A 23,261-nucleotide genomic window follows, 5' to 3' on the forward strand; every position below is an offset into this window, starting at 1 on the left:
CCAAGAAATTTGGGAACAGTTAACTTGCCAACCAATTGAAATAGAGCTATATTTGTGCCAATTCCAAAGAAAGTTGACCCAATGGAATGTGCAAATCATTGAACAGTATCATTAATATCACATACAAGTAAAATTTTGGTGAAGATAATTCAAAAACTATTGCAGCAGTACATCAACAGGATGCTGCCAGAAATTCAAAGAGGACATGGAATGAGTTGCATCATGGCTGAAAGTAAGAGAATACCAAAAGGAAATTGACTTGTCCTTCATTGACTGTGCTAAGGTATTTGACTCTGTGGATCATAACAAACTATGGATAACATTGTGAAGAATGGGTATTCCAGAACTACTTAATTGTGATCATGAGGACCCTGTACACAGACCAAGAGGCAGTTATTAAAACAGAACAAGGGGATCCTGAATTGTTTAAAATCAGGAAAGGTGTACACCAGGGTTGTATCCTTTCACCATATTTATTCATTCTGTATGCTGAGCAAATCATTTGAAAATCTGGATTATATTAAGAAGCATGTGACATAGGATTCGAAGAAGAATCATTTACAGCCTGCAATGTGCAGATGACACAACCTTGCTTGCTGGAAGTAAAGAGGTATCAAAATACTGTTGAAGATCAAAGACCACAGCCTTCAATATGGATTGCACCTCAATGTAAAGAAAACAAAACCCTCACTACTGACCAATAAATAATATTATGATAAATGGGGAAAAGATTTGAGTTGTCCAAGACTTCATTTTGCTTGGATCCGCAATCAAAGTTCATGGAAGCAGCAGTCCAGAAATAAAAAAATGTAAATCTGCTGCAAAAGACATCCTTAAAGTTTTTAAAAGCACTTTGAGGACTAAGTTGTGCCTCATATAAGCCATGGTATTTTCATTTGCCTCATATTCATGTTAAAGTTGGAAAATGAATAAGGAAGACCTTAGAAGAATAGATGCCTATGAATTAAGGTGTTCGTGAAGAATATGGAAAGTACTATGAACTGCCAGAAGAATGAACAAATCTGTCTTGGAAGAAGTACAGCCAGGGTGCCTGTTAGAAGTGAGCATGGTGAGACTTCATCTCTAATACTCTGGACATATTGTCAGGAGGAACCAGTCCCTGTAGAAGGACATCATGCTGGGAAAAGTGGACGGTTAAAGAGGGTTAAAGCTGGGAAAAAGAGGAAGACCCTCAATGAAATGGATTGACACTTGACATCAACAGTTGTGAGTGTGGTGCAAGACCCGGTAGTGTTTTGTTCTGTTGTGCATATGGTCTCTGTGGGTCAGAACCTACTCAACAATACCTAGAAAAAAAACATTATTTAGCTTATAGTATCATGCTTTTGGATTTTTAACCAAAGACATTGAGAAGAGAGACTGTTTTAAAGTAGCCATTGTTATTTAATCCAGATATTTAGCATAACTCCATTTATTCTTGCATTTATTTACTCAGCTGGTATTGGTACTTTCCCTGTGTAAAAATACACAGTACTTTGGAAGAGACAGAATTTTTGTTTCATGAACCTGTATCCAATTTATCTATTCTAGTAGTTTAGTAAGTTGTACAGATGTATTTTTCCAGTTGCTTTTTTTGTAAATGAGTTTAGATTTGTGCTGAAATTGCAAAGGTGGCACTCAAACATTCTTGTTTACTAATCATTATTTTATTTGATGCTAGTTTAATGTTATTGATGAGGTATTTTAAAGAATAATATGTATAATATTGACAGGCCTAGATTTTTTGCTTCTTTTCTTTTTGATAGCTTCTGCTCCTTTAAATAGCTTGTTAAGTGCTTAAAAGAACAGTCAGAATGCATATGACTATCCTGTATTAAATAACATGGAGGCATCAAGTTATACAGAATGTGTTGATTAATATTGAGACACCAAGCTGGGCTTTAATTTATATTGATTTAACTCCATGGGTTTTGGAGCCATTTTCCTTAATAAACAAATTGATTTAGCTAGAGTCCTGGTGGGATGAAAATGCACTGGACTGAAAGGCAGTTCAAACTCACCAGCTGCTCCTCAGAAACCCTTTGGGTCCATATGAGTCAGAACTGACTTGATGGCACTTAACATTATCCTTAAAATGTCATTGCTATTACTATCAAACTTTTAATGTTTACATGTTGTGCTAGATTATAAGTCTATTGGTAGACTTAGTAATTTTGAGGTCTCTGAAAAGTCTCTTGTAATAAAGCTTCCCTGCTGTGGTGCTATAGGATAAGCATTAGACTAATTACTGAAAGGTCAGTGGGTCAAACCCACCAACCACTCCTTGGAGATCCTGTACAGGATTTGGAACTGACTCGACAGCACTTAACAACAACATTTGTCTTAAGCATCAGTGTATAGCTTTTGTTGGTGCTTTTTGATGCACCAACTATGGCTCCAGCTCATAGTGATCTAATGCACAACATGATGAAGCACTGCCTGGGTCTGCGCCGTCTTCACAAATGTTGTTATGCTTGAGCCAATTTCTGCTGCCATTGTGCCAATACATCTGATTGCAGTCTTCTTGGTTTTTATTTTTAATTTATAAACATAGTGTTTTGTTTTTTTTAATGTTTTATTGTGAATTATATGATAGTTTACATGAGAGAACCTCAGTTCCATAGTCATTCCATAGTATAGCATTACATTGCCATGGTTCCAATCTCCTCCATGCCTCGTCTTCCGACCAAAGGGCATATCCTAGAAGCCCATGCTCTACACTCTCCCCTCCCCCCTCAGTGTTCGGCCCACAGTTCCTCTCCCTCTCTGGATCCAAAGTCCCCAGCCGCTTCATCCCTCCTTGTCATCATCTCTTGTCTCCATCTCAGGCATCCCCGGTTCTCTGGGTGGGGTCCCGTTAAACATAGTGTTTTAAAGTTTTCTGACTCAAGTATTATTTCTTTCAACTCAAAGTAGACGAATTATCTAATTTTATATCTATTTATGTAAAAATAGCTTTTTCTACTGAAATTAATACTCATAACTTTGAAAAATTATGACAAGTTTATAGATCTCCTTTTTCTGAAAATTACTTCCTTTGAAAAAGTGTTCTGTTATAATAGCTATGTGGGCAAGTAATTAAAAATAATTTCTTTAATTATTCTAAAATTAGACCATAGCACAGTGGCGCAAATCAGGATACCAAGACATGCCAGAATATGAAAATTTCCGCCACCTTCTGCAAGCCCCATTGGATGATGCACAGGAGATTCTTCACTCCAGGTTTCCAATGCCAAGATACATTGACACCGAACACGGGGGCAGCCAGGTAAGTAGTTTTCTACCATCTTCTGCCTCTAACCCAGCTCTGATTATAGGATGGCATTATGATGCTATGCCCGTTTTTTAGTTAAGCAAAAAGAGGTGAGCAGCATGGGAAATATTAAATGTATCTTTCTTAAAATTGTCTTTTTACTGGTAAAGTCTATGAATATTTTTTGAAGTTTGTGGTAGCAGATTTTTATTCCATTTTCTTGATTAAATCATTCCAGTTTTCTAGAAAATGATCATGTATGGGATAGTGTTATAAAAAGGCCAGGCTTTGTGGCTTTTCAAATTATGAGGATTAAATAAGATTTATGTATGTGCAAACATTCTCATCCTCCTTTTCTGAGTTGTTTCTCTCCCATTAATAAAACTCTGCCTAGTAAAAATTCATATCTAATCTTTCAAGTTACTATTGTCAATTTGATCCCATGTAAATAGTTCTTAAAAAGACCATAATTCTAAAGGCAGACAGTTTTTATTAGTTAAACAAGACTATTATATGATTTTAAGCGAACTTAAGAGGATGGATGTGTTTGGTTTAAGATGTAAAGAGTATTACAGGGCAATAGCTTCAGGGGCTCATCAAGCTTCCATAGTTCCAGAAAGTGTGAAGTCCATGAGAATTTGAAAATCTGCTTGCATTCCTCCCCTCATTTTAAAGAATATTCTTCTATAAAATTTTTTATCAAAATGTTTAATAATGGTAGCGAGGCACCATCCAGTTCTTCTGGTCTCATGCATTCATGATTTCAATTTTTATCATTACATTCAGTCCCGGTGATACAAATGTCTGACTTATGGATAACTCCTATTTGCCGTTTAATGTTATGTAAATTTGCCATCAGTTTGAAATGAATGAACCAACCCCTACTGCAGTAAATTCTTTATCAAGATCATCTTTACTTGCTGCACATGCAGTTGTTAAATCATTGAAAAAACTTCAAGCTTTTTCTTGCACTAGAAAAAGTACATGCATCTGGTCTGACTTACCTACAGATTCTTAAAGACACAGTTAGAAACAGATCCCATTCATAACTCAGGGACTGCCTGCATTTTGAATTTTGAATTTATGATGGTATTTAAGATGAAGTGTTTAGTAAATTTCAGTTAACTTTGACATAATTGTTGCACATATACTTTTTATATGTTGAGGCTTAGACGCAACAATATATTATTATGAATATATAATTTGGAAAGAAGAGTACTCATTTATTTTTTATTTATAAATATGTAGTATGCATGCTTCAAAATTTAGTTCATAATTTTTTTTAAAAAGTTACATTTTAGTAAAATACTTTACCAAAACATTTTAAAGAAAATTGATTTTAGATGGCATAATGTAATCTTTAAGGAGTCCTGGTATCACAGTGGATTATGAGCTGGTCTGTCAGCAGTTGGAGTCTACCAGTCACTCCAAGGGGGAAAGATGAGGCTTTCTCTTCTCATAAAGATTTATAACCTTGGAAACGCTATGCAGGGTCATTATGAGTCAGAACCAACTTGATGTCACACAACCAACACTACCAATGTATTAACTTAGCTAATATAGAGTAAATGTAATATTGATGGATAACACTATTTTTTCTTTGCTTTTAAGGCCCGTTTCCTGCTTTCAAAAGTCAACCCTTCACAGACTCATAATAATATGTATGCCTGGGGACAGGTATGTGTAAATAGCAGATCTTAGAAATATTTTTGTGTATTTATGGTTTGTAGTTACAGTGACAGCGATATTTTTTTCCCTATGTATTAAGTAATGATTTCTGTTGGAAAAGTAATGAAAAAATTAGAGTAGAAAATAGAGTTAGCATTTGGTGGCACTATAACAAATAAAAAGTTATATCTGAAATAGAGCCACTTCATATTCCAAGTTTAGCACTATATCCTGAGACAAAAAGCAATAAAGCATATAACATAGGAAGTGATGGTTTAAGCTGAATGCTAGGCCATGAGCCACAGTAAGCCAGGAGAGGATAGGGAGGACAGTTGGGCAGCAGAAGCAGAAGGCCTGGAAGTCATTACTAACAAATTTTTTATTTTCTGGAAGTTCTGCCTCTTGGTTTAATAAGTCAACATTTGTTAGATGTCCAGTATGTGTAGTATACTGTATTGGATACACAGTAATCCTCCCTGCCTTTGAAGAGTGTATAGTCTAGTATTAAGATAAATAACTAAATAATTAAAATGTAAGTCAAAATGGAAAATATGTCTTCAGAAAGATATGTGAAGTATTATGGGGAGTTAAAAGAGGAAGAGGTTACATGATGGCTGCAGGAGAGGGTGTATGATCAGAAAAGGGCTCAGAAAGAGGAGATAGTTACCTTAAAGAGTGATTACTATTTTAAATCTTAAAAATTACATGGGGAATGGAATTCTAGGTAGAGGCTACTATGGCCAAAATTATAGTGTACATGTTAGGGATGAATAGAAGATAAAACTGGAAATGTATTGTGCAGCTAAATCATGGAGGATCTTGAATGCCAGGTTGAGGATGTAGGAGTTACACCATTATTTGGCAAGTGGTAGCCATTGATGGTTTTGGACAGTGTGGTGAAGTTAAGAGTTAGAGAATACTTGATCCTTAGGATTAATTGGGAACCATGTGTAGATTGAAATGGAATCTACTGAAATAATTCAAATGAGAGGAACAGAAGTTGAAGTGATGAAAAAGGTATAGCTATGAGAGATAGTTCAAAAGTAGACTTGTTGAAACTTGGTTAGAAGTTGGAAGAAAAGTAAGAGGAGAAATCAAAAGCTAAGCCAGGCCATGACAACATAATGTAATATTTAACTGTTAATTAGATCGTGGACACTAGGGAGAATAACATCTGTAATTGGGACAGTTAAGTGGAATCTGAATATAAATTATATATTAGATAACTAGTATAATACTGTTAAATTTCATGAGTATGATAGGGTGCTGTGATTAAATAAGAGATGGGTTTTGATCGTAGAAGATACATCTTGAAGTATTTAAAAGTGAAATGTCATGACATCTTCAACTTGCAGAAATAATTCAACAGAAAAAAGAAAAAAACCCAAACAAACACTAAGGCAAATGTGACAGAAGGGTAATCATCAGTAAATATATGTGTAGGTCATGTGAATATTCATTGCACTTTTTAACTTTTCTGTGGTTTTGACTTTTTAAAATAAGTTGTTAGAGGAGGGGAGAATGTTTTTGAATTTGGGTTTTGAGTCTGAGTGACTAGGAAAATGCATGCCAGTAAATAAGAGGATGTAGAGAAAATGTTTTGATTTTAGATACGTTGAGTTTGAGGTATCATCTAGATGGCAATATTGAGTAGGCTATTGGAAGTATGTGTCTAGTGGTCTGAGCAGGGATGTGAAACTGATTCTAGATGGTGTTTAAAGTTATCAGAGTAGATGCTGATCTGAGGAGAAAGGAGAGAATAGAAAGACAAAGAGGGAAGAGACATCTTGAGGAAGTACAAGTGGTGGTGCCTTTTTTTTTTTTTCTTAAATAATAGAGGAAGTGTAAAGAGAATACTATGCCATAAGAAGTGAAGCAGGACTAGAAGAAGACAAAGGGTAACGAGCATTGAAATGCTACAGACACGTGAAGGAAGATGAAGACTGGAAAAAGTTGGTGTATATTTAATTAGTAGTGGAGTAAATAGAAATGAATAGATAGAATTAGTGGGTGGTAAGTAGTAGATAAATGCCATAACTATAAATGATTCTTTTGCAAATTAGTCTAATGATAAATAATAGAACAGAAGGATGATTGTTACCAGAATAAAGGCTAAGAACTTATTTGTAGGCCAAGTGTAAGGTCAATATGGAGAGATACAAAGGAATAGGTTATGATTGTTTAAGAGCTCAGAAAGAAGACAGTGTGTTCACTAGCACCATGTGGCTGGTAAGCATTGACCAGGAAGTAGGATTTTTCTCTGCAGAAGCAAAGGGTGAGAGGAAGGGTAAATACGCAGAAAGATTGTGAGGCGGAGCGAAAGCTCACATTGGGTAATTGCCTGTTTCTTCTCAGTAATAGATATTTGCTAAGAGTGAGGAGATATTTGCTAACAGATCAAAAACTAGTTTTTAGGAGTATGATGAGAAATCAACAGAGAATGAATAAAAGTCTTTTAAAGGAGTGGTGGGACTCATGGTGTAGGATCAGCACTGGACTGCCAACCGGCAGTTCAAAACCATAGGCTGCTCCTTGGAAACCCCATACAATGTCTCTATGAGTCAGAACCAACTTGTTGGCACTTAACAACAACAGATTAGTGCTAAGGGCCCATTGAATTCACTAATAATTCCTAGAACATGCTTCTGTAACGTTCTTTAACCATGCTTTGTAGTACAGATACTGGGTCAAAGATGAAAGACTTTGGGGTAACATAGGACTGAAGATGAGGAATATAGAGACATTAGAAAAGTACCATCGAGTCAGTACCGACTCATAGCAACCCTATACATAGCAGAATGAAACACTGCCTGGTCCTGGGTCAGCCTCACTACTGTTGCCAAGCTTGAGCCCATTGAGCTGCCACTAGGCCAATCCATCTCATTGGGGGTCTTCCTCTTTTTCTCTGACCCTCCACCTTACCAGATATCATCTCTTTCTCCACCAACTGGTCCCTCCTGACAATATGTCCAAAGTATGAGAGACGAAGTTTGGCCATCCAGGCCTCCAAGGAGCACTCTGGCTACACTTCTTCCAACAAGGATCTGTTGGTTATTTTGGCAACCCGTGGTACTTTCAATATTCTCCTTCAACACCATAACTCAAAAGCATCAATTCTTCTATAGTCTTCCTTATTCACTGTCCAGTTTTCGCATGCATATGAGGTTATTGAAAATACCATGGCTTGGGTCAGGCGCACCTTAGTCCTCAAGATGACATCTTTGCTCTTCAACACTTGTGCAGCAGATTTGCCTAATGCAAATCTTATGATTTCTTGACTGCTGCTTGCATGAGTGTTGTTAGTTGATCCAAGAAGAATGAAGTCCTTGACAACGTCAATCTTTTCTCCACTGATAAGAATGTTATTTATTGGTCCAGGGTGAGAATTTTTGTTTACATTAAGATACAATCCATACCAAAGGCTGTGCTCTTTGATCTTCATCAGTAAGTATTTTAAGTTCTCTTCACTTTCAGAAAGCAAGGTTGTATCATCTGCATATGGCAGGTTGTTAATGAGTGTTCCTTCAATCCTGATGCCACGTTTTTCTTCAAATAACCCATCTTCTTGGATTATTATTTGCTCAGCATACAGGTTGAATGTTGTTGTTGTTATTTGCCATGGAGTCGGTTCCGACTCATATGACCACCCTGTACAGGGTTTCCGAGGCTGTAAATCTTTATGGGAATAGAAAGCCTCATCTTTCTCCCACTACAGGTTGAATGAGTATGGTGAAAGAATACAACACTGTCGCACACCTTTCTTAATTTTAAACCATTCAGTGTGCCCATGTTCTGTTTGAACAACTGCCTCTTGGTTCATGTACAGATTCCTCATCAGCACAATTAAGTGTTCTGGAATACTCATACTTCACAATGTTGTCCATAGCTTGTCATGATCCACACAATCGAGAAAGCCTTTGCATAGTCAGTAAAGCACAGGTAAACATCTTTCTGGTGTTCTCTGCTTTCAGTCAAGGTCTATTGGCTATCAGCAATGATAACCCTCATTCAACATCCTCTTCTGAATCCAGCTTGAACCTCTGGAAGTTTTCTGTCAGTGTATGCTTGCAACCGTTTCTGTATTACTTTTAGTAAAACTTTACTCGCATGGGATATCAAAGATATTGTCCAATGATTTCCGCATCCCATTGGTCACCTCTCTTTGGAATGGGCACAAATACAGATCTCTTCCAATCAGTCGGCCAGATAGTCATCTTCCTAATTTCTTGGCATAGATGAGTGAGTGCCTCCTGTGCCACTTCACTTTCTTGAAAGATTTCAATTTCTATTCCATCAATTCCTGGTGCCCTGTTCTTCACCAGTTCCTTCAATGCACCTTGGACTTCTTCCTTCTGTATCATTGGCTCTTAATCATATGCTACCTCTTGAAACAGTTGAACATCAACCATTGCCTTTGGTACAGTGACTCTGTGTATGCCTTCCATCTTTTTGTGTTTTTAAAAAAGTTTTTATTGTGAATTATGTGATAGTTTATATGGGAGAACATTAGCTTTACATTCATTCTATCTTAGTTTCATTGCAATGATTACAGTCTCCTGCATGCATCATCAAACAACCAAAGGGTACACTCCGCAAGCCTGTCCCCCCAGCCATCAGCCCTTCTTCTTCCCTGAGTCTGAAGTCCCCAGCTGTTCCATCTCTCTCCATGTCATCGTCTCTACCTCCATCTCTGGTAGCACTGCTTCTTTGGTTAGGATCCTGCACTTCACTTTTCTCCCTTGATGGTTCCAGGGACCTCCACTCCTGGGCTGCAAAGTCATCCACTCCTCTCCTTTTGTTACAAAACATCTGCCTTAACTGTTCCAACACTCACAGTCAGTCCTGGTAGCAGTTATTCACTATTGAACCACAAGAGTCTTATACCCATCTCTTTTCATCAGCCCTGTCCAGACAGGTTAGAAACCACTCAGTGGAGATTCTACCTTTCCCTGTACCCTCTGGAACTAGGTTCCCTTTTGAAAGCTTGTAAGCCAGTCACTTCTTGCCTTTGTAGCTCTCACATTTTGGGTAGCCAATGTGTAAGTTGCCCATTCTTGTTGACCCTGTGTACCAAGGGGGTGGGAATGATCCTTGCTGTAAAGATTTGTTCCCTCTTTTGACCTACTGCATCAGCAAGCATAGTTCAGGTTCATCAAATTATAGTGGATGATTCCTTTTTTTCCTCTTCTTTCTTCCTCTAGTCGAGTTCTGATCATCCAGCCATTGAATTCAGGTCAAGTGGATACTATCTGCAAGTATGGGTGTTCTTGTGCATCTCCCCTCACTTCATATCGGCTGGACGCTTCACATTCCACTCTGGTCCTCTGTGGCCATGTCCCTGGGCCCAGGAGTCCCAAGGTCCCATCATACTGCTGGCTAACCAGGTCTCAATCCAGGTTAACAGAAGTCTATTGAATGTGATCAGACTTAGCTCACAACTTTATCGCATTCCTCTCCCCACTTCCCCTTATTGGTAACCAGCGTCAGCAGCAAACCCACATGCCTGCTTGTGTATTACCCTTGAGTTTTAGTCTAGGAAGGGGGTTTGCCCTGAGGGGACCTGACCACTTGCCTTGATGGCTCCTGGGGGCCAAGCTTCTTTTGCATCATTCAATAATTTGCCCAGAGAATCCTTCAGTAACGAAAGTCGAGGCTTGAATTTTTTCTTCAGTTCCCCCAGCTTGAGAAATGCTGAGTGTGTTCTTCCCTTTTGGTTTTCTGATTCCAGATCTTTGCACATTTTGTTGTAATATTTGGTTTTGTTTCTTGAGCTGACCTTTGAAATTTTCTGTTCAGCTCTTGGACCTCCTCACTTCTTCCATTTGCTTTAGCATCTCTATACTGGAGACCAAGTTTCAGTGTCTCTTCTGACATCCATTTTGAACTTTTCCTTCTTTCTTGTCTTCTTAATGACTTTTGCTTTCTTCTTGATGTCATCCCACAACTCTTCTGGTCTTCGGTCTTTAGTGTTTAATGTATCAAATCTGTTCTTCAGATGATCTCTAAATTCAGGTGGGATATATTCAAGGTCATATTTTGGCTCTCGTGGTCTTGTTTTCATTTTCTTCAGCTTCAGTTTGAATTTGCATATGACCAATTGGTGGTCTGTTCCACAGTCTGCCCCTGGCCTTGTTTTGACTGATGATATGGAGCTTTTCCATCATCTCTTTCCGCAGATGTAGTCAATTTGATTTCTGTGTATTCCATCTGCTGAGGTCCATGTGTATAATCATCTCTTATGCTGTCAAAAGAAGGTATTTGAGATGAACAAATCATGGACTTTGCAGAATTCTGTCATGTGATCTCCAGCATCATTTCTGTCACCAAGGCCATATTTTCCAACTACTGATTCTTCTTCTTTGTTACCAACCTTTGTATTCTAATCACCAGTAATGATCAATGCATTTTGATTGCATGTTTGATCAATTTCAGATTGAAAAAGTTAGTAGAATCCTTCTATTTCATCCTCACTGGTTTTAGTGGATGGTGCATAAGTTTGAATAATAGTGGTATTAACTGGGCTTCCCTGTAGGCGAATGGATATTATCCTATCACAAACAGCATTGTACCTCATGACTGATCGGGATATATTCTTTTTGAAATGTGTTCCATTTCATTTTTGACAGTTTCCAATTTACCTTTTAGAAAGTAGTTAAAATAATTTAGAGCAATGCTAAACGACTTGGTAGAAGATAAACTTGGTAGAAGATAAATGAAGCAGTAATTGAGATCAAAGTCCCTTCTTGAATATGTTGTTGTTAAGTATCATGGATTCGGTTCAGACTCATAGTAACCCTGCACAGCAGAATGCCTCATCTTTCTCCCACAGAACTGCTTGTAGTTTCGAACTGCTGCCCTTGAGGTTGGCAGCCCGACTTTTAACCACTATGCTACCAGAGCTCCTTCTTGAATTTAGAGATCCCTTAAAAGTTGTCCTCATTTCTCTACATTCACAGTTTATCTGGATGATTGTACATACTCTTTTGGTTTCAGTTTTCACCTAACTTGCAAATCTCAACCTTCTATATTTCCATCTTCTATATCTCCATTATTCAACTAGTAGACTTGACTTTTTGTAACTGCCTGTGGCACTTCACTTGAGTTTCCTGTAGTCTTTTCAAAAGCAGTGTGCCCTGACCTGAACTTACTTATCACACTATCACACTATCTTGCTCTTCCTGACTTTATTTTTACAGAGGGCACCATTTTCTCTATTCCTAAGACCTAGAAATTTAGTTATTTACATTTTCTCCCTTCTACCCCTAATGTTTTGACCTACTTCCCTTAATACATCTCTTCCTTTTGAAGTAACTGAGGTCAGGTTCTTATTTTTCATCTGGAATTACGTGCTAACTGACCTCAGCACGTCAACTTCTTTTTAATTCACTTTGGCAGTGGCTAGAATCGTCTCCCTAAAGCAGTCCTGAATGTCACAGCACTGCTCAGACATCTTCAGTACCCACTTATTGAAATGCATATAAACCCCTTATTTTGCTATTGAAATCTTTTTACAATATGATAAAAAAATCTTAGTTGTTTTAGCCAAACTGAGTTTCTCATTCCATATTGAATCCACTGAGCATGTTTCTGGCTGTGCAACTTTGACCCTTTCACCAGATGGATACATTCTAGCCATTCCTCAAAGCTTAAGTTGAAGTACACTGACTTTGTGAAGCTTTTTCTATGATTGCATGGCTGGATTTGTGTTAACATTCCAGCCCCTACATCCTTTTTTCCCCATTCCTTTGCTGTGGCATTCGTTTTTTCTGTTAGATTATAAATTACTTGAGGGCAAGAATTGTTCCATTTTTGGTTTACACTTCACATAGTACTTTAAACATAGCACATATTAAATATAATATATTTACACAAGTGAGCGGATATAATAGATCTATACAGGTGAGCAGAGATTAGGTTTGGTAGGTCTGTGGAGGTTGTCAGGAGTAAAGAAGATTCAAGATAAATTATAAATTAAATCCAAGGTTTGTTAAGTCCTGACAGGTGAGAAGATTTATAATAAGAAAAGAAAATTTGAGGTAACGGAAGGGTATATAGAACATAGAGAAAAAATATATATATTCATAGAATATATAGATTATGATATCCTAAATATCACTCCTCACTCCTCCCTCCAACGTCCCCCCACCCCCCAGTCCATTTGCTAGAGATTGGGAGAACAAAAAGCCATATACAGTGCTGTGAGGTGGAACTTCAGGGTGTGAATGTACCATGAACTGGCCTTCCCATTATACTGAACTCTAGGCAATTAAGTATTGCTGTTTTAGTTCTCTTATCTCATACATTGAAGAGGAATTGGAGGCAGGTTAAAAAAATGAAGAAATTTGAAAGAGGACGGAAAAGTAATATAGTTAGCGAACATCTGACTCGTGGACCGCTCATACTTGTTATGTAAATATGCCTTCATTTTGAAATGACTGAACCAACGTCTACTCAACAAAATCTTGCCCTGCTGCATGTGCAGCTTTTAAATCATGGCAAAGGCCACTACCCTTTGCTTGTAGCAAAGTATGGCTAAACAAAAACCGTCTTCATCTGTTCTAATTTACTTACAAATTTGACTTAAAGACATTAGGAACAAATTTGTTTTGTAAAAACTGAGACTGTCTATACAAAAAAAGTTCAAAGAAATGTCGATATAGAGAAGGGAGGCCTGAGGATGCTGTACAGTAGTATTTGTCAAGGGTCATACATCAACAGAGGAGTGAAACTGGCTCAGCCTGAGGAAAACTGGCACTCTCAGTGTCAGGAAACAAATGCCCATGGAGACCTAGGATTCATGGTGAGATTAGGTGAATTCTTGTCTAAAGGGAGCAACCACTTTCCTCCTCTCACTGATTGTTGTCATTCCCATAATTCGGGGGAGAAAAGTATGTGAGCCCACATTTTGCACACCAAATAAAACATGCCTCTTTCTGACTGAATTTCTGCATACCATTTTTTAAAAATAACATTTTGTGGTTCAGTTCATGTGAAATAATAGCTTATTCCTTGTGTTTTGAGGTTTAAATTTCAACAAGATGCAGCTGGTCTTGTAAAGAATTTGTTGGAGAGGCATCATCAGTGTGTGGTAGTCAGAAAGGCAGAGTCTGGTGCCAAGCATCTGATAGAATCGGATTCCTTCCTCTACTAGCTGTGAAACCCTGAGCAAGCTATTTAACTTGCCTTGATTTTCTTGTTTACAAATATTTACAAATATCTTATATGGCCCCCACAGTAAAGATGAGTGAATATTAGTGTTAGTGTTTATTAGGAAAGAGGTCTTTGTAAAGATATCTAACATAGGAGAGATAACTTTGAAGTTTAATTATTACTGCCTGTAAGTAGGGATGTTGGCATAAATAATATGATCTGAGATTTTGAAAGAAGCATTTTATTAACATTTTTTTAGGCAATAAATTATAAAAATCATAACTAATAGATTGAATCCCGTTATATGTTTTAGTCAGTGTGCCAAGTTTTTAATGCATCCTTATTTAATTGTTAAATTCTGTGAGATGAGTACTATTAAACCTGTTTTTCCGAAGAGGAGATTGAGGCTTATAGAAGTTAACAAAGTTACCTATAATCATATGGCTAAACTGTGGCAGAGTCCAGATTCGAACCCAGGCCAGTCTGATTCCAGAATATGAAGTTTTAATCACTGAGCTAATTAGATGATTACAATTTACGGAATTAACTTGGTAGTCAAGCATTCCGCTGAAAATGATGGACTCCAATATCTTAGTTTTCTTTTTGTCAGAAATCAAGTACCTGGTGATAACTAATATCTCTGAACAGCCTCAAGAGGGCACCACAGCCATAGTGCTTCTGTGGTAGCGTGTTGGAGCTTTCATACATTAACTGATGAAAAACTTGGACCATTCTGCCTAATCCCAGATATATTTTGAGTTGAAAGGGCCCATCTTCAAACTACTAATTATTTTATAAAATTGAGTTGATCATTAGTATTTATTAATTTCAAATATGAACTCTACTGTATATAAATTAGAGAATCTTATCTATTTTGTCTTGATTTGGTGTTCTGGTGTGGCATTTTAGGATAAGCATTAAACTGCAAGGTTGGTTTGAACCATAAAGTTGTCAGTTCAAACTCACCAGCTGTTCCTCAGAAACCCAATACAGGGTTGCTATGAGTTGGAACTAACTCGCCGGCACTTAACAACAAAGGAAAAATAGATATGGGATTGAGTGGATTGAGATGAAAAGCGTATGTGTTAACTATGAATGTAGAATCAGGAAACATTATTGGTGTTAATTTTATAATAGAATAATAATACAAATACCTCAGACATGTTGGGTGCCTTCTGTTTGTGTCAGGTATCATTCCAGTTGCTTTGGTCTTTGGAGGAGGGCATCTGCTTGGTAAAGTAGAGGGTCAGTGAAAAAGAGGGAGACCCTCAATGAGCTAGATTGCCACAGTGCCTCCAACAATGGCATGGATGGTGAAGGAACAGGTGACGCTGTGTTCTGTTATACACAAGGTCACTGTGAGTCATAGCCAACTGACCAGCACCTAACAACAGTCATCATTACAACAGCCTGGTGAAAGATCCTTCCTTCTGAAGAATACTTTCCGTTTTAGATGTTTTTATATTTATAGATACGTAAGAATTTGAGTATCAGATTAAAAAAATGGAAAAATTCAGTTATGAAATCTAGAAAGACTTTTTCTTGCTACAGTAAAATATTATTAATGGGTTGGATTACTAGTGTCATGGAGTCCTGGTGTGGCGCTGTGGGTTAATGCGCCAGACTGCAAAACTATTTGAACTGCAAATTCGGCGGTTCAAACTCACCAGCTGCCCCTCAGAAACCCTGTAAAAGGGTCGCTATGGGTCAGAACCAACTCGATGGCACTTCACAATAACAACTAGTGTCATTCTGTCAACATTTTTTGTTTTCTAAGATAGAATTTGTGGATTTTTCCTAATGATAGTTGCAAAAAAAATGATAAAACCATCCCTTCCCTAGCACTGTCTACTCAGCTGGGTTTGATAATTCATTGCAAAGACCACACAGAACAGATACAGTACTCACACCATGGGATTTATTAGGGAAAGTAACAGGTCACAATTCAAGGCCAGAAATGCTCAGGACACATTTGCAGTCAGGACTGCTCTCCTCATCCCCTGCTCACACTGTTAAAGTGCCTACAGGCACCCAACTTTGCAAGCAAGTCTCCTGCCCTGAGTCACTTGGCTTTATGTGCCCTGTGGCCTGGGAAGCCCTCTGCTCAGTCTCATGCTCTCAGTTCTTGATTCTGCTGCTGCTTCTCCTCTGCCGTTCCTCTGATGTCACAGCTTTCTGTCGCTGGATTGCGGTTCAAAGCGCAAGAATCCAAAAGATGCACTCACACTGGTGGTTCTTCTTTGATGGCAGTGAGATCCCTTCATTCCTGCTTCTGAGATGGCTCATTTTTATACCAATGTCAAGAATTCTAAGTTTTTGCATCACAATGAACTCTTAACAATCATTCACAACTGAATCCTATCATACTATCTGTATCTTCTCCCACCTTCTCTTACCCAGATTCATTAGGAAATGAGTAGCCTGGTGGGAGTTACAAAGACTGAGGCTAGAAGAGACATGTTTAGTAACTCATTCTACCACATTTGTCAGTTACAACCCACAGATGTAAATGAAGATCACTTGAAAACTGATAAGCGTAGTTTATTTTAAAATATTACAAAATCACTTCCTTCCAACTGGCATTTCTGTTAATGGCATTTATGTGCAGCTGGGATTTTCTTTTACTAAACAAACAGCAGTTATATCACCTAAGGGGGTTTATTCCTTAGTAGTGATTAAAACACCTATACATTCAGGATGAATTAATCAATTGATTATTTTAATGATTGTCTATGGAGCATAGGCATTAGTCTAATTTAAATGATTTCCCTGTCAGTTTAAAGTATTTGGTATACGTTGTATATCACAAGGAACACCCTAAGTTTTAATCTTTGCAATTATCTTTTCCTCTAGGAGTCTGGAGCACCTATTCTCACAGATGATGTTAGTTTACAAGTGTTTATGGATCACCTGAAGAAACTTGCTGTTTCCAGTGCTGCTTGAATTGCTCAACATGCTGGAGACACAAGAAAATGGGATACTATTTTCATTGAATTACTTTTTTCTTTTTCAATTCATTTGTGGAAACCAACAGAGATATTTAGACTCTTTTGTATTAGCATGGTTTGAGACAACGTAAGGAAAAATGTTCATGTTTGTAGAGTAAGCTGCAATTTAATAAGAGCAATAAGAACAAATTTGTTTTGCTTGCCACAGTATTATAGCAGGTTTTAGACATTTGAAGTCTTTATAATTTATGTTTAATAGTGAAAATAGAGTCTGCCTTATACTATACAGACATTAACTCATTTGTATATTGCAGACAAATCTAAAGTGGCACTGAATATCCTTGCTGACCTTTTGAAAATTTGTTTCTTAATTTTAGCCACAAAATAAAATCAATAGTAATGATAAATGTGAACATTTTTGCCTATTCATTGAATATTTTTCTGTGCTTTTCACAACTTATTTGTATACTTTTTCTGTACTATTCTGTTAAGGCAGATTTATTTTTATGATGGCTTGACTTTATATGTAGTAATTTTCTTGGAGATAATTTGATGTTTTTGTTCATTTGGAAAAATAGGACCAGTTTAGCAATGAAACATTTTTTGGAGGTAAAAACCATATAACTGACAATAAATGTGAAATTCTCAAAAAGTGCCCAACTTATGTGATTAGACAATATAATTGTTTTGAAAAGGGAGACATACAATAAACTATTTTGTTAGATTGCATTTAGAAAAGCCTTTGCAGTAAAATGAGTGAGCATTATAACTACTAAACCAAATTTAAATTTCAATGCATTGGTTTTGATCTTTCCCCCTGTTTTACTGGCAGTAAATTTTACATATTATCCTCCAGCATTTAAACACTATTTTGCGAATTTACACATTAATTACTTTTTTGTTTCTGCTACCTTTTTGTGAAATGCATTGAGTTGAGGTTCTTGTTGAAACAGTATTATATAATATTTTGTTTAATTATATCATGTGGTGATGCACAGTTCTATTTTGATTTTTTCATTGGTATCATTTACTTTTTCTTTTTAAAGTTTACTTGTAGAAGATGTTTACAGTTAAAGCTAGATATGTTTTGATAATGCAATTTACATGGTTTTGCAAATGAAAGATGGTGCTATGATATATGCTTGGAAGGACAGTTTTGATGATTGTACTTGCATGAACACAATCATATGGTGGTAAACAGGCAAAAACTTTTAAAAATGTTTGTGTTATATTCTGTTAAATTGCTCTGTTCCAGTTTATTTCAGGTGAAACGTACTAGGCCTATAAATATCAATAAAATATACTTTTCCCTACTTTTCTGCTTATTTTGAAGTCTAGGAAAGCCTAAGAAGTCTAATGTAAAATTAGAGCATAGAAAATCTGATATGGTACTGTAAGATCAGCATTGGACTGCAAACCACAAGATGAGCAGTTCAAACCCATCAGGTGCTCCTTGAAAACCTTGTACAGGGTTGTTATGAGTTAGAACTGACTCAATAGTACTTAGCAACAACGATGAACAGCTTACAGCATTATTCTCTTAATAAGAGCTTTGTTGTTGTTGCGTGGTGTTAACCCATAGAACTGCTCTATTGGATTCCTAGGCGATAATCTTTACAGGAGTAAATTGCTGGTTTTTTTCTCCTATGGAGCTGATTGTGGATTCCAACTGCTGATTTTTTTGCTTGGCTGTTGAGCATGTAAACAGTGTGCCATTAGTACTCCTTGTGGTTGGTAAAGTACCATTGAGTTAGTTCCTACTCATAGTGACCCTGTATATGGTTTCCAAGGAGTGGCTTGTGGGTTTGAACCATCAGTCTTATGGTTAACAGTCCAGCACTTATCCTATAATGCCACAGCTGAGAAACAGCTTCATTGAGGTAGCACATATTGTATATCTTAGTGTTCTCCAGTGAAACAGAACCATTAAGATAATACAAGGGGGCTTCAAAAAGTTCCTGGGAAAATTCCATGATCTTTCACAAACTTTTTGAAGCCTCCAAGTGAATATGTGTGTGTATAAATATATACACACATGCATATGACAAGATTTTGCAAGACCAACAACTTATTCATTGCAGATACCTTTTTCAAAACATTAATAGAGACTATGCATATAGGTGGAATACACAGAAATCAAGAAATGATGGCAAAGTCAAAACAAGGCCTGGGGCTGGCTGTGGAATAGACTATCAATTGCTTATTTGCAAGTCCAGGAGAGCCAGCATATTACATTGGGTCTATCTCCCCTGAATTTAGACACCATCTCGAACAGATTTGATGCATTAGACACTAATGAACAAAGACCAGAGGAACTATGGGATGACATCAAGAACATCATACATGAAGAAAGCAAAAGGTCATTCAAAAGACAGGAAAGAAAGAAAAGACTCTGAAACTTGCTCTTGAACTTGGTGGTAATGGTGACTATGTACAATCAAGTTGTTTCTAACTACTAGTGACCCTGTATAGAGTTTCTGAGGTTGTATATCTTTATGAGAGCAGAAACCCTCATTTTTCTCCCATGGAGTGGTTGGTGGCTTCAAACTGCTGACCTTGTGGTTAGCAGCCTAACTTGTAATCTGCTATGTCACCAGGACCCTTTGCTCTTGACTGCAGAGAACCTAAAGTGACTGGAAGAAATGATAAAGCTGAATAGAACATTTCAAAGGGCAGCTCAAGAAGACGAGGTTGAGTATTATAATGAAATGTGCAAAACCCTGGAGTTAGAAAACCAACAGGGAAGAACATGCTCAGCATTTCTCAAGCTGAAAGAACTGAAGAAAAAAATCAAGCCTCAGATTGCAATATGGAAGGATTCTATGGGTAAAATATTGAATGACCTTAGGAACACCAAAAGTAGATAGAAGGAATACACAGTCATTGTACCAAAAATAATTGGTTCATGTTCAGTCATTTCAACAGGTACCAACTGATAGTACTGAAGGAAGTACAAGCAGTACTTAAGTCATGGGTTAAAGACAAGGCTCCAGTAATTGATGGAATACCAATAGAAATGTTTCAACAAACCTACGGAGCACTGAAGGTGCTCACTTATCTATGTCAGGATATTTGGAGGACAACTACCTGGTCAATGGATTTGAAAAGATCCATGTTTGTGTCTATTCCAAAGACAAGTGACTCAATGGGATACTGAAATCATCGAATAATATTATTAACACATGCAAGTAAAATTTTGGTTAAGATAATTAAACTGTTGCAAGAGTACATGAACAGGGAGCTGTCAGAAATTTAAGCTGGATTCAGAAGAGAATGTGGAATGAGGAATATTAGTAGTGGAAAGCTAAGAATATCAGAAAGGTGTTTATTAGTGCTTTATTGACTGTGCAGATGTGGATTGACACAGTGGCTGGATCATGTTGACAGTTGTGAAGATGGCACAGGCCCAGCCAGTGTTTTGTTCTGTTGTGCATAAGGTCACTCTAAGCCAGAATTGACTTGAGGGTGCTGCAGTATAGGTACTGGACTGCAAGGTTGGTTTGAACTCCAAGGTCAACGGTTCAAACTCACCAGTTGCTCCTTGGAAACCCCATACAGGGTTGCTAGCTGAAAGATGGATGATTTGAACTCACCACCCGCTGTGCTGGAGAAAGATGTGGCAGTCAGTTTCAGTAAAGATTACAGCCTTGAAAGCTTTGTGGGGCAGTTTTACTGTGTTCCTGAGTGACTTCATAGGATAAGCACTGGACTATGAACCACAAGATTGTCACTTTCAACCCACCAGCCTCTCTGCAGGAGAAAAGATGTGACTTTCTGCTCCCTGAAAGATTTGGAAACCCAGTACAGGGTTTCTTTGAGTCAGAACCAATTTAATGGCACGTAACAACATCATAGGCTCACCGTAAGTCAGAATTGACTTGGTGACAGTTGGTTTGGAGTATAAGACTATATAACTATGCACTAATGAAATAACTACAGATTTTTGTTCTCCCTCCACCCCATGGATTATTTTGATGTCAGTTGCTGTCAAGTTGATTTTGACTCATGGCAACCCCATGTTCAACAGAACAGAATGCTGCATGGTCCTGCGCCATCTTCACTATTGTCACTATGTTACAGTCCATTTTGGCAGCCACTATATTTTGAGTGCCTTCCAGTCTGGGGGCTCAGTTTCTAGCATGAGATTGGACAACATTCCGTTGTGCTCCATAGGTTTTTCAATGGCTAAATTTTGAATGTAGATTGTCAGGTTTTTCTTCCTAGTCTGTCTTAGTCTGAGGACTTTACTGAAGCCTGTTCACCATGCATGACCCTGCTGGTATTTGAAATTCTCATGGCATATCTTCCAGCATCGTAGCAACATACAAACCATCACAGTATGACAGACTGATCAGTGATGTATGCTGACATAAAGCCCCAACTATTTAGGTTGAGGATGAGACAGGTCTGGGAATTGGATTTTTTGACAACAAAAACATTAAAAAAAAGATGTCAATGGTAATACGATTTTGGAAGATGAATGAAACTAATAATATGGGACTTTGTTAGCTTATTATAAAATTAGGTAAGGATAACAGACCAAAACCAGGATACATAATTTTCAATCTATGACGTGTAACTTCCAAACCAGCAAATAAAAAAAGATACAGTGAAAATAATTTAGTCAAAGAGAGGTATGAAAGATGAAAAAAGTGGCAAAGGAAAAGCACGCTAAATAGAAAACAAGGAAACGACAGATGAATAGTTTTTAGTATATCTTTTGAAAATGGAAAACCATAGCTACTATTGGTCTATCACAATAATAAACAATAACATTAGAGCTTTCTGCATATTTGTCTAGGATTCAAAAACAATCGAAATTTTCACATATAGACATTCTACAGAATATAGTCAGATATGCTCATTTGTCTTTGTTCATAGTTGAAGAGCACTTTTTGTTAATATCAAAAGTTTTGTTCACTTGAAGCAACAGATACACAAATAGAAAAAATATTCAATGTGAATATAAATAAGTTTGGTAGAGACTCAAAAAAGCCCTACTTCACAATATATTCCAGAATTTGTAAAACTCAATGTCTTTGGGTTTATTTATTTATTTATTTATTTTAATCTCTAGAGGTTTTCAAATAGCTTCATTGTCAAAAATGTCCACTAAGCTATATATAGCAGAAAATTCAAGATACATTTTTACTACATTTGGTAAAGATCTCCAACATTTTTCTTTTGCAAAAACTAGAGCAAATGGCTGAAGAAAGGTGAATATTGGCATCATTTGATCCACTAGTTTAGAACAAATGTCTAGTTATGGTGAAAAGGATCAAGACAGTTGTACATTGGCCTTTTGATTTCTTCTGGCCACAAAAGAACATCTTTGGTTCTTCTCCCACCTTTCTTAGAGATCTTATGCTGCTTTTTCTATGAAAATACCCATTTCTTACATTTTGTTACTACATGGTTAATGTCATTTCCCACAATTTTTATGTGCTAATCTGCAAATAACGATTTAAAAGCTATACATTGTTCAAGTATAATTTCGACTATTTGCAAATATTTGGGATTCTGTAAAGCTTCATCTAAAACTTTATACCAGGGCGAAAAACTTCTAAATTGAGCCACTGATAAAAATATCTATTGTCCTTAATTTTATAACAAGAAATAACAGTTTTAAAAGAAAAGTAAAATTCAAATTTAATCTTTATTCAAATAAAATAAATGTCTGAAATTTGCACTTAAAAATTATACCTCAGAGTTCACAATCTTGTTTGCTAAATAGAACTGTTTGTTCAATATTAAGATTACTGTGCTATTGTTTATTTTGAATCTACTGTTTAAGCATAAGGATGTGTATTAGTGCAGCTGTTAAAGACAACTGCACCCCCAGGAGCTGGAATAATTTTGTTAGTAGAAATGTTACTACCTTAACTTTGAAATGCAAGGATGTAGATGAGTCCTTGTCTGTCAGCGCAATTGTAAAACTGGGAAATCTCTAAATTCCATATAAACATAATATTTATTAAAGGACAAGGGATAATCAGTGGTTGTTGTTAGGTGCCATTCAGTGATTCTCACTCTTAGTAACCCTATGACAACAGAACAAAACACTGCCCGGTGTGCGTCCTCACAATCGTTAACGTTTAAACCCATTTTTACTGTCACAGTGTCAATACATTTCATTGGGTTCTTTCACTTTTTCACCGGTCATCCACTCTTACCAAGCATGATGTCCTTCTCCAGGGACTGGTCTTTCCTGACAGCATGTCCTAAGTATGAAAGGGGATGTC

General features: G+C 37.0%; 1 protein-coding gene across 2 annotated transcripts in view; it reads left to right on the forward strand.

The window, feature by feature from the left end:
• Window positions 1-18,331, forward strand: part of SEC23A (Sec23 homolog A (S. cerevisiae)) — a 69,618-nt gene extending 51,287 nt beyond the window's left edge. For both annotated transcript variants that reach the window (XM_006835327.1, XM_006835328.1), the window contains exons 17-19: window positions 3,113-3,268; window positions 4,865-4,930; window positions 16,925-18,331. In XM_006835327.1, the coding sequence (XP_006835390.1) occupies window positions 3,113-3,268; window positions 4,865-4,930; window positions 16,925-17,014 (312 nt within the window). In that variant the 3' untranslated portion in view covers window positions 17,015-18,331. The remainder of the gene's footprint in view (window positions 1-3,112; window positions 3,269-4,864; window positions 4,931-16,924) is intronic.
• The last annotated feature ends 4,930 nt before the right edge of the window (window positions 18,332-23,261 follow it).

The sequence above is a fragment of the Chrysochloris asiatica genome, unplaced genomic scaffold (assembly GCF_000296735.1).
Source record: "Chrysochloris asiatica unplaced genomic scaffold, ChrAsi1.0 scaffold00017, whole genome shotgun sequence".
NCBI classification, from domain to species: domain Eukaryota; kingdom Metazoa; phylum Chordata; class Mammalia; order Afrosoricida; family Chrysochloridae; genus Chrysochloris; species Chrysochloris asiatica.